Source organism: Equus quagga, chromosome 5 (assembly GCF_021613505.1).
Source record: "Equus quagga isolate Etosha38 chromosome 5, UCLA_HA_Equagga_1.0, whole genome shotgun sequence".
Classification (NCBI taxonomy): domain Eukaryota; kingdom Metazoa; phylum Chordata; class Mammalia; order Perissodactyla; family Equidae; genus Equus; species Equus quagga.
In genome coordinates, this window is record NC_060271.1 from 13831710 (window position 1) to 13848048 (window position 16339).

The 16339-nt window shown below is 51.1% G+C and overlaps 1 protein-coding gene across 1 annotated transcript in view; it reads right to left on the reverse strand.

Annotated features, from left to right (window-relative positions):
* The window catches only part of LOC124239216 (E3 ubiquitin-protein ligase RNF220-like), a 193915-nt gene that overhangs the window by 12157 nt on the left and 165419 nt on the right, over positions 1 to 16339 (reverse strand). Inside the window, exon 3 of the mRNA XM_046660711.1 lies at positions 903 to 1035. Within this exon, the coding sequence (XP_046516667.1) occupies positions 903 to 1035 (133 nt within the window). The remainder of the gene's footprint in view (positions 1 to 902; positions 1036 to 16339) is intronic.

Sequence of the window (16339 nt, forward strand, 5' to 3'; positions counted from 1 at the left end):
GAGCCCTAAGCTGCATGTAAGAAGTCCAGCTGTCCTGAAGCTCCATACTATGAGAAAGCCCAGGCCACATGGAGAAGCCAAGTGTAGGAGCTTTGGTCACTGCCCCAGCTGAGGTCCCAGCTGACAGCCAGCAGCAGCCACCACACATATGAGTGAAGGCGCCTCCAGAGGATCTCAGCTCCCAGCCATCGAGTCTTCCCAGCTGGAGCCCCAGACATCCTGGAGCAGACGTGAGCCATCCTCGCTGTGCTCCATCAGAACTCCCGACCCCACCGATTCCACGAGTATAATGAAATGGTTGCTTTAAACTGCTGAGATTTGGAGTAATTTGCTACACCCCTCCTCTGCTCCCTTTGATAATCTGGATCCTCCATGAGGCTGTCCAGGGGGCTCTGCCCAGTCCTTCAGGCAGAGACAAGGGAGGTGGGGTGGAGCAGCGGGGGACACGGCTGGGCACATTCTCAAGATCGGCACCTTTTAGCCCTTGAGATTCACAGAGAGGGTAGTGCTTCCTCTCTCGGATGGCAGCACCAGGCTGCACTTCTGATGGGGCGGCCAGGCCCGGGCCCTGCTTTCTGTCACCCTGCCCTGAGGCTCAGCATGGAAGTGCAGGGCCTGTGGCAGTGGCTCATCCCCTTTCCAGCTCCTTTTGTGCCCTTTTGAGGCTGAATCCTGAAGAGGGGTTACTCTCCTCCCATCTCCCAAAATAGAGCAAGAAGAGAAGGGCAGCACCATTCAGCTGGAGGATCTGAGGACTGGAGCAGAGTGGAGGAGCATGGCGGCAGAGCCTCGTCTCCTACTGAGCAGCTGGGGTGTGGGCCAGGTGGCTGTTCCTGGAACATGGTGGTGGGAACCCTGAGTAGAATTCTCTGGCAAGCAGGCTCCCCTGGTAGGTGGCTTACCTGGTGGGCAGTTGGGCCAGCTGTTCCAATTCTTGCTCCATATGCTCCTGCAACTCGCTGGGCCTCAGCAGGACCTGGCAGATGGGGCAAATAGGGGCCTGGCTGTCAAACAATGCAGCTGCCTTTTTCTTACCTGGTGAGGGAAGGAGAAGAGACAGACATATAAGCTGGCACAGTCTGTGGAGGGAAACTCAGCGTTCCAGTCCTCCAACCCAAGCCTGCTGCTGCCTCCTAGGGCTTCTCGGTCTGGAGGAGAGGTGAGCCTGAGGGTCTCAGAGCCCATAAACATCACTGCTCTTTGCAGCTCCAGAGGCTGTGGCCATGAACAGCACCTCCTCAGCCAGCTACCCCTCTCAGAAATCTATCGGGACACAATCGATGCTCTGTGGAAGCAAACCTTGATTACTTCATTTCACACAGGTTAGTGAGGAAGGTCTTGGTTTAATCATACCATCCCCCGGGGTATCCAGTGCCCCCTCTGTCTCTCCCTTCCTTACTGCTTCCACACTCCCCAAATCTGAAGAAGGAAGAAAAGAGGGAGAAAGGGGATTCATTCCTGCAGTCATTCAACAAACATTGTCTGATGTCTACTCTGAGCCAGGCCCAGAGCACAGCAGTAGGACACTGAACATAATCAGATTTAGGCCCTGCCCTTGAGGCCTTCACAGTCAAGTAGGAAAGACCAAAAGGACCCCGGTGACTTCCAGGGCAGTGTTCACTTCCAGTTCCTCACTGTTCTCCGGGGTTCTTTCCACAGCCTCTTCTCTCCTCCTTCTGCATGCTAGACCATCTTGTTCCTTCTTATGGCCCTAACTCCCGCCTGTGCCCTGTTGACTCCAGACTCTGGATCTACCCCGGATTCCTCCGGCCTTCTCCAGACCCCTACATTCAAGCACCTAATAGACATCAATGCCTGGATGTCTCATACGCATCTGAACTCAACAACCCCAAATCGGGCTCTTCAGCTTTTTCACCCGTCTAAACCTGCTCCTCTTTCAGCAGTGCCCATTGTAGTTAATGACACTTGCGTGCACCTAGTCACCGAAGCGAGTAACCTTCGCCTCACCCTAGGCCCCTTCCCTTGCCTTCCCACTCCTCCCACATTCATTTAATCACCAGGTCCTGTCTGTTCTGCTTCTTCAATGTCCCTGGAGTCTATCTTCTCCGTGTTCAGGTCTTCACTACCTCTCGCTTGGATAGCTTCATTGGCCTCTTGCGATTCAAACAGATTCTGGGTTCTCCTCCTCCAAAATGCCCTTCAAATTGTGTGCCCCCAGTACACAGGCACATGTGGGTACAGCGCTGGCTCTGCAGGTGTTGGGGCCAGCCGGGAGCCCAAACTCCATTCCCAACTCTGTCACTGATGGTAACTAGAACACCCCATGCTAGGAGGGAGCCTGAAGGTTGCCTGTGCACTGCCCTGGGGATGCCTACACCTCCTCCCTTGTCACTGTCCCCACCAATGCTCCCCTGGCCTCTGCTTACAGGCGTGGGGTTGGGAAACATCCTTCCCTACCCATGTAAACTCTGACTGTAGAAAGGACTTCTTTAGCTTAAGCATGGATCTTTCTCCCTGCTTCTTCTTCCCATTCGTGCTCGGAGAGGGTCAAAATCAGCTTTCAGAAGGAGAAAGGCCAGTGATGACCAAGATGGTTGCTTGAGTAGGGTTGGCAGATTAAATACAAGATACCCAGTTACATTTGAATTTCAGATAAATAATGAATAATTTTTTGGTATAAGTATGTCCCAAATATTGCACAGGACATACTTATCCTAAAATTATTCATGGTTTTTCTAAAATTCAAATTTACCTGGATGTCCTGTATTTTTATTTGCTAAATCTAGCAACCCTATGCCCAAGGGAGCTCCCAGTTCAGGCTGAGCACAAAAACTCACCTCCCTTTGACACAAGACTGAGGATGATCACAGCTCTCCTGGGTGCCCAGACTGAGTCATCTGAGAGCTCAAAGGAGGGAGGAATTCATTCTGGGTGTGTGTTTTCAGGAGTGGAAAAAAGAGAAGGCTTAACCAAAAATGAAAAGTAAGTTACACCTTGGAGTGTTCCAGGCAGAGAATGAGAGTGAATGAATGAATGAATGAATGAGTGAATGAGTTATGAACTCCTTGTGGGCAGGGGCCATTTCTTGTCCATGTTTATGTCTATAGACAATTGAAAACAGACCTGGCACAGACTAGATGCCTAATGATGAAGCAAGAGAGGAAGAGAAGGAAGAGAGGCAGGAATGAAGACCAGATTGTCCTAGAAGCTAGATAACCTTCACAGAGCTGGGATGTCAGCTGTGGAGGCTTTGCGTGTACCAGGTGGGGTGGATGTGGCTCTAGTCTGTGTGGCTGGGTCTCTGAGGAGAGGAAGGGGCCCTACTGATTATGTGCCTTGGTGGCTGTGCCTCATATGCTCAGGCGACAGCTGGAAGGCAGCTCTGAGTAAGAGCAGCAGATGGGGCCCTAGTCTGGGAATTGGGAGATGAGGATTCTAGGCTCAGCTCTCCCCGTAACTTCACTCAGCCAGGGAATCTCGGAGGTGAGAGAGACCCTCGAAATTCCCCAGGCCACTATCTTTATTTTACAGATGGAGGAACTGAGGCTCAGAACTGGACCGGGACCTCTGTACTTGGCTCTTGATCTCATTGCTTCATTTATTTATTCATTCAGCAAACATTTATTAGACAATTTTTCTACATCAGGTCTTATTCTAGGAGAAACTGGGGCTCAGAGATAAATAAAACACATTCTTGGCCTCAAGGAGATCACAAACTAGCGGGAAAGCCAAAAAAGCAAGTCAGTGTTTGCAGTCAGTGCAGCCCCTGGCAGGGGTGAGGGAAGCATGAACAGGTGAGCTGGGGGGCAGGCGGGGGGGCAGGGCAGGAAGGGGCCAGAGGAGGGTTGGTAGGATCCAGGGGGAGGCAATGTTTCACGGGAGGCCTGAAGGACAGTAAGGGAGAGTTGACAAGGCTGTTGAAACAGATCATTGAGGCAGGGCCTAGGGCATAAGGGGCGAAATGGTAAGAGAGGAGTCTGGAGGAAGAGGAGGATGCGGGGCATGGGGTCTGAGCCAAGGTGGAAATATCAGGATTTCAGCCTCTTTCAGCTGGAGACACAAATCTGGCTCTCAGCCCAGAGTCCTCTCTCCAAGCCTGGGACCAGACACAGCCTTCTCATAGAGCTCTTCTCAGTTCATCTGCTTTGCTGCCGCAGGGATCTGCCACTTTTCTGAGCTTGGTCTCAGTTTCCCTATCGGGACAATGGGCCCTTTTCCTGGCTCCTAGCTTCAGGAACAGCACTGACAGGGATCAGCTGAGGGATCCCACAGTCTATGCCCTCCATCCCATCTCCATTTTCTCCGGGTTTAGAGTGGCAGGTGTCAGCACGGCCATGGGCCCCCTGCTTCCCCTCCCCCGCTGTGTTCCCTATAATTTTATATTGAGACCTGTGGTCATGACGTGGGTTTTACTGCACTAACGACATGGCCTGCCCAGGTTTAATGACAAAATCCATACTCTGGCCCTGGGCCTGCTCCTCGTTTGCATAATTCCCAGAATACAGCTCCCTGAAGCTTTTGACCTGGGCCATTACAGTGGCCATAAAATGGGCCATAAAACCGCTGGGGATGGCCAAGAGGAGGGGGCTGTGGTCTTGTGGGGGTGGGAATGAAGTCCTCAACCCCCTACTCTTCCCAGGCCTGAGAGGGGGCATCCTCAGTCTCTTTTCTTCCACAGTTCCCAGAATCTGGGAGTCCATCTCAGGCTGGAGAGGCCTCCGGAAATCTTTGGGCCAGCTGCCCATCCGATGCAGGAATCATCACTGCCAGCATCACAGGTAGGCAGACGGAGCCCACCAGGGGCAGGCTGTCAGAAACCATCTTCTCCTTGAGTATTCCTCACTCCTGCTCATGACCCCCCCCCCCCACCTCATACCTGGCCAAGCCCTTTGCCACAGATGGGTCCAGGTCATGCGGGCCTAGGTTGAATCCTGTCCCACTTCAGGAGGCCTAGCTCCCCAGGGAGGTCAGGAGCCAGGCTGAGCAGCATAGTGGGGAGACGTGGGAAGCATGAGGGGATGGGGACAGGGACTGGGACGGGCTGTCAGTGCTAAAGATGATGAATGGGGGAGGTGAGGCGGGAGGCCCAGTGTTATCGGCAGTGGATGGCGGCTGCGGGCGCTCGCTGCTCCTGCTAATCCCCGGGCGCTGCCTCAGCCCTTGCACTGATAACGAGGAAATGGGACTGACAACAATTTTTAGCTGAGAGATTCTTCACCAAAATGCCAGGCGGCCGGAGGTCTGACAGCGCCTGATTGAGTGTGTGAGTGTGTGGGGGGAACGCCCGCAGCCCCCTCCCCACCCATGCAAAGATGGATCGCTCATTCCGCCTCCCGTCCACATTCATTACCGCACCTCCCTCCCGCCACCTCAGTCGCTGCGGCGCCTGCCACCTCCGCTTCTCCGCCTGCCGCAGGTGTCCCCTGAAGCAGGAGGAGAGCAGGGAGCGGAGGGGGCCCTGCCCTATCCTCAGCCTTGCCCAGGGCAGCTCCAGCTCAAAGGGGTGAACAGTGCAGAGTGGGGCTGAGGGTCAGGTGCTACCTGGAGGCTCCCTAGTTGTGTGACCTCCAGAGGGTCCCTTTCCCCTTCTGAGCTGCTAGAATACCTTTCTCCCCAGAAAACAGGAGGCTCCAACAGGAAGTGACTGTGGGCTGTGAGGGCGATCGTCATGCTGAGGAGAGAGGAGAGGTCAAGCCAGGTAGCCTTTCCCTGTCTGAGCCAGGTCTGACCAGTCCAGGTGCCCTCAAGCCTTGGACCAAGGCCTCGGGTACCAGGGGTCCCAGATCAGCCCTCTGCTGCCCCCCTCTGTTGGGAACTGCTGACCATCGGGAGCAGGCAACTCCATGGCCGGCACAGCTGCTCCTTCTCTGCCATCTTCCATAGTGACGCCTGGCACAGAACTGGACATATGGAGATTGAGGGTCTCCTTCAAAGGGAAAGCCCTCCCTTCCAAGATCACCACGCCCATCCGGCCCTGGAACTCCCACCATGTGACTGACTCTCTGGCTCGGCATGTTTGGTTTTATCCTAGTTCTGTTGCTTGTGCCTTCCATTCTTGCCTCTCTGCTTGTTCAAATCCCATCTCCGTGATCTCTTCTTTACAGACCACGAAGGCAAGGCTTGCCTGCCTGGTGCCTGATTTAAGAATGAGGAGGGTTAAAATAAGGGTGAGGGTAATTCTAGTGACAAATGGCAATGGAGGCTGAGACTTTGAAGAGTATGCATGTGTGTATAGGTGTTTGTGTGTACACACGTGTGTCCCGCCCTTCTCCTCCCTGCACCCCCAGTAGAAGGGCTTCCATTTCCTAGTGACCAAGATGCAGAGGAGCCTTCAAGCAGAATTCAACAGAGGTGCTCTTACTGGCTGTGAGACCTTGGGCAAATTGCTTAACACTTCTGAGCTTCAGTGTCCCCTTGTGTGTGACAGGGATCCCAGGATCCAATTAAATCAGGGCCATGTACAAGTGACGAGTCATTAGTTATCTCTAGTAGGACACTAGCACAGTTTGTTGTTTGGGCCTGTATCTACCCCATCGTGACACCAGCCTGGCCTTGCCCTGTCTCCGGCCTTCTTCCCTGCTATGATCAAGATTGTGTACCACTCAGTAGGTCCTCTGGCCCTGGCCCTTTTGGCCTCCATGGAGTTCCTTCTTCCTATCCATCTCTACGTCTATTTATTGGTTTATATGTCCCTATATCCATCTGTCCATCCATCCATCGATCCAGTTATCTATTATCTGTCCATTAATAACAATAACTATTTATTGAGTGTTATTATATGTTAGGTTGTAGGTTTGATGCTGCACATATTTTATCTCATTTAATCCTTACAACAGTCCTGTGGGGGAGGTATTATTATCTCTATCATGCTGATGAGGAAAATGGGCTCACAACAATGAAGTGACAGAACTAGAAGGTTCCGACAGGGATTTAACTCCAGGTCTGTGTGACTCCAAAGCTAGTGCTCTTAACCATTGTACAATACCCAGCTACCTACCTGCCCACCCACTCCCCCAGGTAATGATTCAATAATATTCAACAAATGTTAACTGGATACCAACGATGGGTCTGCTATAGTATGGCTGCCATGAAATAATGAGCAAGACAGACAAACTCTCTGCCCTTAGGGCGCTTCAGGCCTAACTGTGCATAGAGACAGTAAACAAATGTCCCCAGAGTGGTCTTAGAAAAAGGGAAGTACATGGAACTATGGGAGTATATCATCTGGTCTGGGAGATGAAGGAGGTGACATTTCAGCAAAGGCCTGAAGGATGAGAGGGAACCAGTCGGTCAATGATTGCGAAGAAGTGGTGTTCTAGATAGAACACAGCATGTTTGAAGCTATAGAGGGGTGAAAGCCTAAGCAGAGAATGGAAAAGAGTCCAGTATGGCTGGAGCAGAGAGAGTGAGGGGCCAAGTATTGAGAGATGATGATAGAGAGGCTGGATCCTGGAGGACTTTTTAACTACGTTAATGATTTTAGTTATTTTTTTTTTTACACATACAGTGAGAAGTCATTGAAGAGTTTTAAGCAGGGGAGTGACATATCAGACTTGCATTTTTTAAACTTTTTTTTTTTTTTTGGTGAGGAAGATTGGCCCTGAGCCAACATCTGTTGTTGCCAATCTTCTTCTTTTTTTTTTTTTTTTTTTTTGGTGAGGAAGATTGACCTTGAGCTAACATCTCTTGCCAATCTTCATTTTTGCTTGAGGAAGATTGTCATTGAGCTAAAATCCGTGGCAATCTTCCTCTATTTTGTATGTGGGACACTGCCACAGCATGGCTTGATGAGCAATGTGTAGGTCCATGCCTGGGATCTGAACCCATGAATCCCAAGCCACCAAAGCAGAGCATGTGAACTTTACCACTATGCCACCAGGCTGGCCCCTAGACTTGCATTTTTAAAGGATCATTCTAACTACAAAGTAGAGAACGGTCTAAGGGGACAAGGGCAAATCCAGGAAGGCTGTTTAGGAGGTCATCTCACTAACTCAGGCGAGAGATGATGTGACTCGCTCTAGCGCAGTGATGATAACGGAGATGAACAGAAGCAGATGGATTGGATATGGGGGTTAAAGCACTGAAAGGAGTCAAGGATGACTCCAGGGTTTCTGCTTGAGCAACTGTTAGCTGGTAGACCATTTACTGACTGCGGAACAGGAGGAGGAGCAGTGGGCTTGGTAAGGAAGAAAATGAGTTCAGTTTTGGATGTGCTTAGTTTAAGGAATTGTTAAGACATCCTCGTGAAAATGCTGACTAGGTGCTATTTGTGAGCCAGAGCGAGAATCACAGAACTGGAGACATTGACATACAGGTAAGAACTGAAGTTCACCACTGCATCCTCTGTGCCTAGAGCAATGCTGGTGTACGGTAAATACTCGGTAAATATTTATTGAATGAATGAATAAATGAACGAAGTTAAGAGTAAATGAGATCAGCAAGGGAGAAAATGTACAGTAAGAAGAGGCTGGAACAGAACCCTGAGTAACTCCAACAGGTGGAGGAATTTAAGTCATCAAAGACTAAGAAGGAGCAGCCAACAGGAGGAAGAAAACAAGTGTGATGTCATGGAAGCCAAGAAGGGAAGAGTTTCAAGGAGGGGGAGTATCATAAATAGGGTCACATGCTGCTGAGAGGGCAAGAACACAAGGCATGGAAAGTGTCCAACTCACCCATCATATCCGCAGTACAACCATCTACCCCCCACTCCATCCATCTGTCATCCATCGAAACCGGCTAATTACTCATCCACTCTCCCCTCTCACTCGTCCCTTTCCTCCTTCTCTTCTCTCCAGAAAACCATGATTGGCGCCTCTGCTGAGTGTGGGACAGGAAGAGTTAACACGCTGACAGACGGCATTTTTTTACCTTCAGTCAATATGAACAAGGCCCCAAGACTATGATTCCAAACATCTGGATTTCATCAATATGTGATCTGTCATCGTATATTGGCATTCCCCAGTCCCCGCGCCAGAGCAATGCGGCTGGTTTTATTAATACGTCAAATACATTATCCGTGTAATACACTTGTCTGGCTGGGGCCTCCCGCTGGGGCGGGGCGGCGGATTTGAATGTATGATGAATCAGTTTGCATTACATGTTCGTAAGTCATCATTTGTCAGGATTAATAGGCATCCTTGGTCGAGGAGGGGGGAGGGGCGGGAGGAGGAGAGACGCGTGTTTAGCTCTCGCCCGTGCTTATCTGCCAGTGCCCAGGGATGCCCTGAAAACAGCTGTGCACCCTCCTGCCCAGACCCCAGGGTAGTGCTGCTGCTCAAGGGGCAGAGGTGACATTTTTAGCACTCCCAGGGTCACTTGGAACATAGGCCTATTTGTCTCTGCTTTGGGCTTGCCGAGCAACCAAAAAGGATATGGCAGGGGCCATTTGCTTAAGCTGGCTAACTTTACTCATCCTTTAGGACTCAAAATTCCTTCTTCCAGGGAGCCTTCCCTAACTCCCCCAGACTGCACTAGGTGCCTTCTCTGTGTTCCCACAGTCTCTTGCGCTACCTCTAGGCACACGGTGTTATAATGGCCTATTATGTTTCTATCACCCTCTTTCGACTGTAAATTTCTTCTTCATTTTTTTTTCTCCCCAAAGCCCCAGTACATAGTTGTATACCCTATTTGTAGGTCATTCTAGTTCCTCTATGTGGGATGCTGCCTCAGCGTGGCTTGATGAGCAGTGCGTAGGTCTACACCCAGGATCCGAACCGGTGAACCCCATGCCGCCAAAGCAGAGCACGTGAACTTAACTAGTCGGCCGTGGAGCCGGCCCCATGACTGTAAATTTCTCGAGGGCAAGAATGAACTTTTTCGCTGTGATAGCCCCAGCATCTAGCAGAGGGCATAGCCTAAAGTAAGAGAATAGTCATAGTAACAGCAGAAATCAATAAGTATTCCTTGAATGAATGAATAAATGATCATTGACCTTGCTAAACCCCCCCAAAGATGCAGATGTTAGCTGGGAGACATTGTGGGAGTTTTCTCTGATTCCTTGCCCTGACTCTGACCCTGGTCATCTATCCTACTATATATGCTTTTCTTCACTTGCTCCTCTTCCTTCCATAACACGTGTGTAGACCCCCTCTCACAGCACCAGTTTCCTTACATGCAACATATTTACTCAGATATAATACACAGGGTGACGCATTCATGCCCACATGCCCTTGCCATCTTCCCTTCTCCCCCCACTCTACCTGCAGAAGCTCAGATTGGCACTGCCCACTCCACATGGCCTCCTGCCAGCTCCAGGTCCTTGTGAAACAAGGACGGTTTCACATCCTTCCACATCCTGGCTGATGCCCTGACCCCTATTGAGATGGATGCTATTTACTGTCTCTGGCAGTGGAAGGCGGTTAGTTGAGTTAGACATGGCTCCTGGGTGGCCACTGGCAAACATCTGCAAGACAGCCAGGTGGCGGTCAGCTTGTGGACAGGTTTAAGCTCAGACTTGGGCTCGAGCTGGAGCGAAGGGCTCTGGGCCAAGGCACAACCACGCTCACTGAATCTTGGGCCTGGAACCTGAATCCTTGGCCTCATGAGCCTTCACTCCAGCCAAGTGCACCAGCCAACCTGTTTAGAGGCTAGTGGGGCTTCAGAGGTCACAGCTATTTCACACCACTGACCTTGGCTGTCCCAAACACAACTGTGGCCTCTCTCTTCTTCTGGAGCTACAATTCAGTTCCCCTTCTCCCTTAGCTAATAATTTCCAGACAGCGCCCTGTGGTGGGTGGGGCAGGTGGGACCTCCCAGAGTTCCCTGGGATGAGGCTTTACAAACTGCAGAAAAGGCCCAATTCAGGAAAATATCCACCTATGGACATGCACACATCTCTCAAATGTCTGGAAACACACAAGCCCTTGCAGGCATCGGCGCAAACAGGTGCTGCTTACACAAGTGTGGGTATTTTTTCACATCTAGATAAACACACCTGAGCACCCAGGCATATGTTCAGGTGTAGACTGAGTCTACCTGTGCGTGGACTCCCGCCAGCATGCCCACATACTCCACTCTCCCCCAGCGCCTGCCTTGCCATTGAGCCAAAGCGCTAGTACTGTACTGTTTAAAGTAAAGTAAATCCAAGTGTGCTTTACCCCCCGCTGGCTCTGACTATGGGCTTATAAAAATGAAGTGGGAACCTCCGCAGCTGTGGGCAATAAATCCTGAACCGCCGAGGAGGGCAGTGTTACCTGCTTTCTAGGCTGATGGGTGGAACTTGGGGCACTGATTACAAGTGCCGGCGGGGATGGACGGACAAGGGGCCAGCTGTGTGGCCTCAGGCACTGCCTGCTAGCCCAGCTCTGGCCAGCTGTCTCCCACAGACCTGTGGGGCCAGGAGACCCAGGGCCCTAGGGGCTAAGCAAGCACCAAGAGAGGAGCAGAGAGAAGTAAAGGAAGAGAAGGGCTGGGGTGGGCAGAGTGAGCAAGACAGCCACGTGCTGCTAAGGCTGAGGGGAGCCCTCGCATCTGGAGATCAATTAGCATCAATTACTGACTTCATTTAATTGTCGTCCAAGATGAATTTGTCATTTTTAGCTGGGAATTAATGGGAGACCTTCACCTCTCCCTGGCAGCAGCCACGGAGTCAACAGCGGTCACCTCAGCCTCCTAGGAGCCCTGAATCCTGCCTGGGGCTGGGGCCAGGCTGGGGCAGACAGTTAGTGGGGCTTCCGTTCCCCGGGCCAGCTCTGGCCTGCCCCAGACCCAGCCGGCTTGGCCCACTGTAGCCCAGGGCCAAGGTGGGGGCCGTGGGTCTTGCATACCAGTCTTTTGCAGCCTCTGGCTTCAGCCAGAAATTAATTTGCTGGGCTGAGCATGTTTACCTTTTCCCAGCAAAGGCGAGACAGTAAACAGCAGACCAGCGGCTGAAATTGAATTGATAACTGCATCAACGTGCCAGATAACGCCTAAAATAATACGCCGATAAGGAAATTCGATTTGATTTGCTGCTGCGCATCAGATTGGCCCCATCTGTAGCTGCCTGTAATCATTTTCAATTGCGTTGGGAAACCTTATTTGTCCTTAAATATTTCTGTCATTTTTCATTGCTGGCGACAGATCCTTGGGCAGGTGGCAGGGGTGCGCTGCCTCTGTGGGCGCGGGGCGGTGGCCCGAAGAGGAGGGGTGGTGTGGACTCGCAGGGAAGGAGGCAGGGAGCAGGCAGCCGGGCGGTGACAGCTGTTCCTCCAATCAATCACGCTGTCGACAGGGAGGGACGACTGGCTGGCAGAAATTGAGTTTGCCTCACAGGGGACGATTGAGCAAATTAATAGCCCATTAGCCAAGCAGTGACCTGAGAAATGAAGGTGCAGGGGTTCCTGCTCACTCAGGCCGGCTGGGGTGGGGCAGGGCAGGGGGGAGGGTTTGGGGAGGGGAGAACTGGGAGGAGGTGTGGGAAGAGAGGAGGGATGTGTGGATGGGCTGGGGAACATGTGTGTGGGAGGTAGGGTGGGGAGTAGATTGTGTAGGAGCAGAGGTGTCAAGTTGGGGGAGGTGGGCTAGAGATGTGGACAGTCTTAAGACAGATGCTGGGGAAGGAGGGGGCAGAGGTAGCTTGACTGATGTCTCTTTACCGTCTTCCCATCATGCCCTCTGGGACTGAGTACCATGCCAATGAACTCTCCATCCCTGGTCCCTAGAAACCCCCTTTCCTTCCTCTCTTCACTTTCTGGGAAACCTACATATCCCCTGGAGACACCACTCCCTGTAGTCCTCTCCAGTGCAGACTGTTTATTCTCTCAAGTCCAGGTCCCTCAGGCCAGGAGGTGGGGTCAGTGTGGGGGTCAGTCTCCCTTAGTGCCCACTGTCACTTCCAGACCGCTGCTTCTCCACCCTGTGGGCACTGAGGTCAAGCGCCACCTGGAACCCTCATCACTGTTAGCCCCCATTCTCCACATTCACCGAGGACTTTGACATTTACCTGTCTCCCCCAAGCCGTGTCACTGCCCTGACCTCCTCAGCTCTTGTTATTATTTCCTGGACTCCACTTCCTCCTGGGGGACCTTGTCAACAACTTAGTTTGCTCTGTGAAAGAATTCCCTCTCCCCTAAGCCCTCTCATGGCCTTGCACCATCATACTTCTCCCTCCATCCTTCTCACATCTCCCCAGGCACCTCTTACTCACGGATTCTAGCCTGGACCCCAGGGAGCATCCTTTCAACACCGTCTTGCCAACACACTCAACCTCTTTACTTCCTTTACCTTCTCCACAACCCAACCATTCTCCTTTGTCTCTTAGACACACAGGCGGCTCAACGCAGCTGGGGAAAATCACAAAACCACGCAGATATGTGCCAATAAAAATTCACAGTTTCCAATCTCAGCACTACTAAGCAATCCTTTTACATGCCCTTGGTCAGCTGTGTCTCCTCTTTCCCACAGAGACAATCCAATAATATTTTATTATCTTGAGTCTCCCTCCCGATCTTCCGTCCCTCTCTCTCTTACTAGGTGGCCTTGCCTCCTACTTCACTCAGAAATTTGAAGTCCTTAGGCATGAATTCCCTCGACTTCCGCGTTCACTTCCTTTCTGCCTCTTGCAGTTTCAGTGGAAGAGGTATTCATCCTCCTGTTTCAACTTAATCCCTTCTCCTGGACTTAGAATCCCATTCCTGCCCATGTTCCCTGGGAAAGCTATCATGGTCCACCCCGCTCCTGCATCCTCCCCTTTCCCTCCTCATGCTTCCCTTACCCAGCATATACACGCAAGTCTCTGCCATCACATCTCCTCCGCCATTATGACTCATCTCTCTCTTTCACATGGCACCTTGTAGCTAATGCCCTTTCCTTCTTCCCTTTTCGCTCTAAGATGCTCCAAAGAGTCTTGCTTGCTGTCCATGCTCCTTTATCTCCTAACCATTTTGTAACTCATCGCAGTCTGATTTTCACCCCCCTTACTCTTAATCACACTGTTCTCAATCAGATCCTTGATGATCATCATTTGCCAAATATAATAGATACTCCAGCTATATTCATTTATTTGTTAATTCAATAAATATCTGTTGAGGGTCTTCCAGGTACCAGGCACTGCACCAAGGACTAAGGATACAATGAAATCTCTGTCCTTAAGGAGCTTACAAAGTAGTGAGGAAACAGACGCAATAAAATAATTATACAAACAATTGTAAAATTATAGTTATGCCAAAGAGAGGTGAATAGTGCTGGGGGAGCCTTATAAAATGGAGATTTGTCCTGCTCAGAGTAATCCAGAAAGGCTTCTCTGGGCATGAGACACAAGCTGAGATGGAATGGATAAGCAGGAGTTGAACAGATGAGGAGGAAGGGAAGTGAGAACATTGATTAAATGCTTATTTTGTGCCAAGCACTGTACCGTTTTATCCCCGTTTTATAAAGGAGGAAACAGAGGCATAGAGAAATTCTGTGACTTGCCCATGGTTACTGGTAAGTGGGGATTCCCGTCTTTCAACCCGGGCAGTGCGACACCAGAGCCCATGCTCTTAACCACTCTGCTCCCTCTGATGTTGGCTATTATCTTCGTCATCACCCACTCCTCTCTCCGCACCCTCTATTCCAGTTTCATCTCCTCAGTTCGTACCTCCAATCCTGACCCACATGTATGGCCATGTACCAAATTCTCTCCTCGGATGTCCCACAGGCTCTTCAAGCTCAGTGTGCCTGAAACACGACTTGTCTTTCTTTAGACCTGCCCTCCACTGCTTTTTCTATTTCAGTGAATGTCACCACCACCCACAGACGTCCCTAAATTGGCAATCTGGACTCTTACTTTTTGCTCAGGCCCCTGTATCCAGTAAATCAACCTCTTCGCTGTTTTTCCCTCTTAAGTACCCTCTGAACCATCTTGTTGTCCCCACCGCCCTAGTTCGGGCATCATCTTCTCCAGTCCTTCCTATTAAGTTTCCTAACACATCTCTCTCCCCTTTAACCCATTTCTAGCTCTACAGCTAGAAGGATCTTCCTAATACACAAATCAGATCCTATCATTCAGCCACTTAAGACCCTTCTTTGGCTCTCAAAGCCCGCAGTGTAAATTCTGAACTCCCTATCATACAGCCCCTCTCCAGTCTCATACCTCCTCCAGCAATGCTGTGTGCTATGGCTGCTTAAGACCTAGCTCTTCATGTGTTATTCTCACTGCCAATAATGCCCACGCCATCCATCTCCCCATGGGAAGCTTGTAACTCCTATGACCGTACTCAGACACTGCCTCCTCTTTGAACCTTCCCTGAGATTAATTACTCTCTTTTTCATGCTATGTTTCTTACATGTCTATATCTCTATTATTGCACACATCATATAGTATCACAATTATTTGTTTATCCCTCTGTCTCTCTGGGTAGACTCTGAGCTCCTTGAGGGCAGGGAGAGTATCTGATTCATCCTGGTACACTCAGGACCTGACACAGGGCTTGGCACAGAGTGGGTAGTTGTGATTATTGAATGATTCGGTGGCCAAGTTAACGGGAGGAGGACTTGAAGGGACTGCAGGAGAATGTCCCGAAAGAGAGTGGGAAGATGAGGGCGGGTGGGTGGTGGAGGTGTGGGGGTGAGAGGGGTGGGAATGGGGGAGGAAGGCGATTGAGGTGATGTTGAAAATTCCTTTGGCTTAAATGAAGCCCGGCTTCGTGGTCAGTGAGAGGCAGAGGTCTCAAGGGTTTCCATACGTAGAGGCTCTCAAACCACAGAAGCTCCATAGCTGCTGTCCCAGAAAAATACCAAGTGTTCATCCACCTGGTGGGAAGAGGGTCGGCAGAGACCACGTGAACACAACCAGGCGGTAAAACCCGGATCCTAGAAACATTGACAAACAGACACACCCACCAGGACAGACAGACACCCACGTGCTCAAAGAGAGTCCCCAGCAGCCTCCCCCATCTCAGAGCCCTCACTGGGCCTCTAAGCTGGCCCACCATTCCACCCGGAACCCCTGGGCTGCTCTCTCTCTCAGCAATTTCCCTACCCAAGAAAGCTCTAAGGGTTTCAATTACCGGCGCGTGGGATTTAGTGCCCTGGGCTTCTCTGACTGGAGGAGATTTATTTGAAGGTTTAGTGTCGTGGAGAATTCACGTCTTCACTCCCAGGAGCCCAGCTTCCGTCCTGAGCCCCTAAATCAGGAACCAAGATGGGCTATTGTCACTTACCGCATTAGCCTCGTTAGCGGACCAGGAGGGGTGATTAATAGCAATGCACACACAGCCATCCTGTGTGCTGGCCCCTCTGCCGCTGCGTGTGACCTGGGGAGGGGGTGGGGAGTGGCTGAGCCCAATCTAGGATAACTAAGGAGTCTGGGCTAGAGCCCCCACCCCATTGCCAGGCAGGAAAGTCCCTGCAGCCCTTCCAGATCTGGGTACACTTCAAAGATTAGCAAACCTAGCCAGAGAGAGCCCTGTTAGAGGCC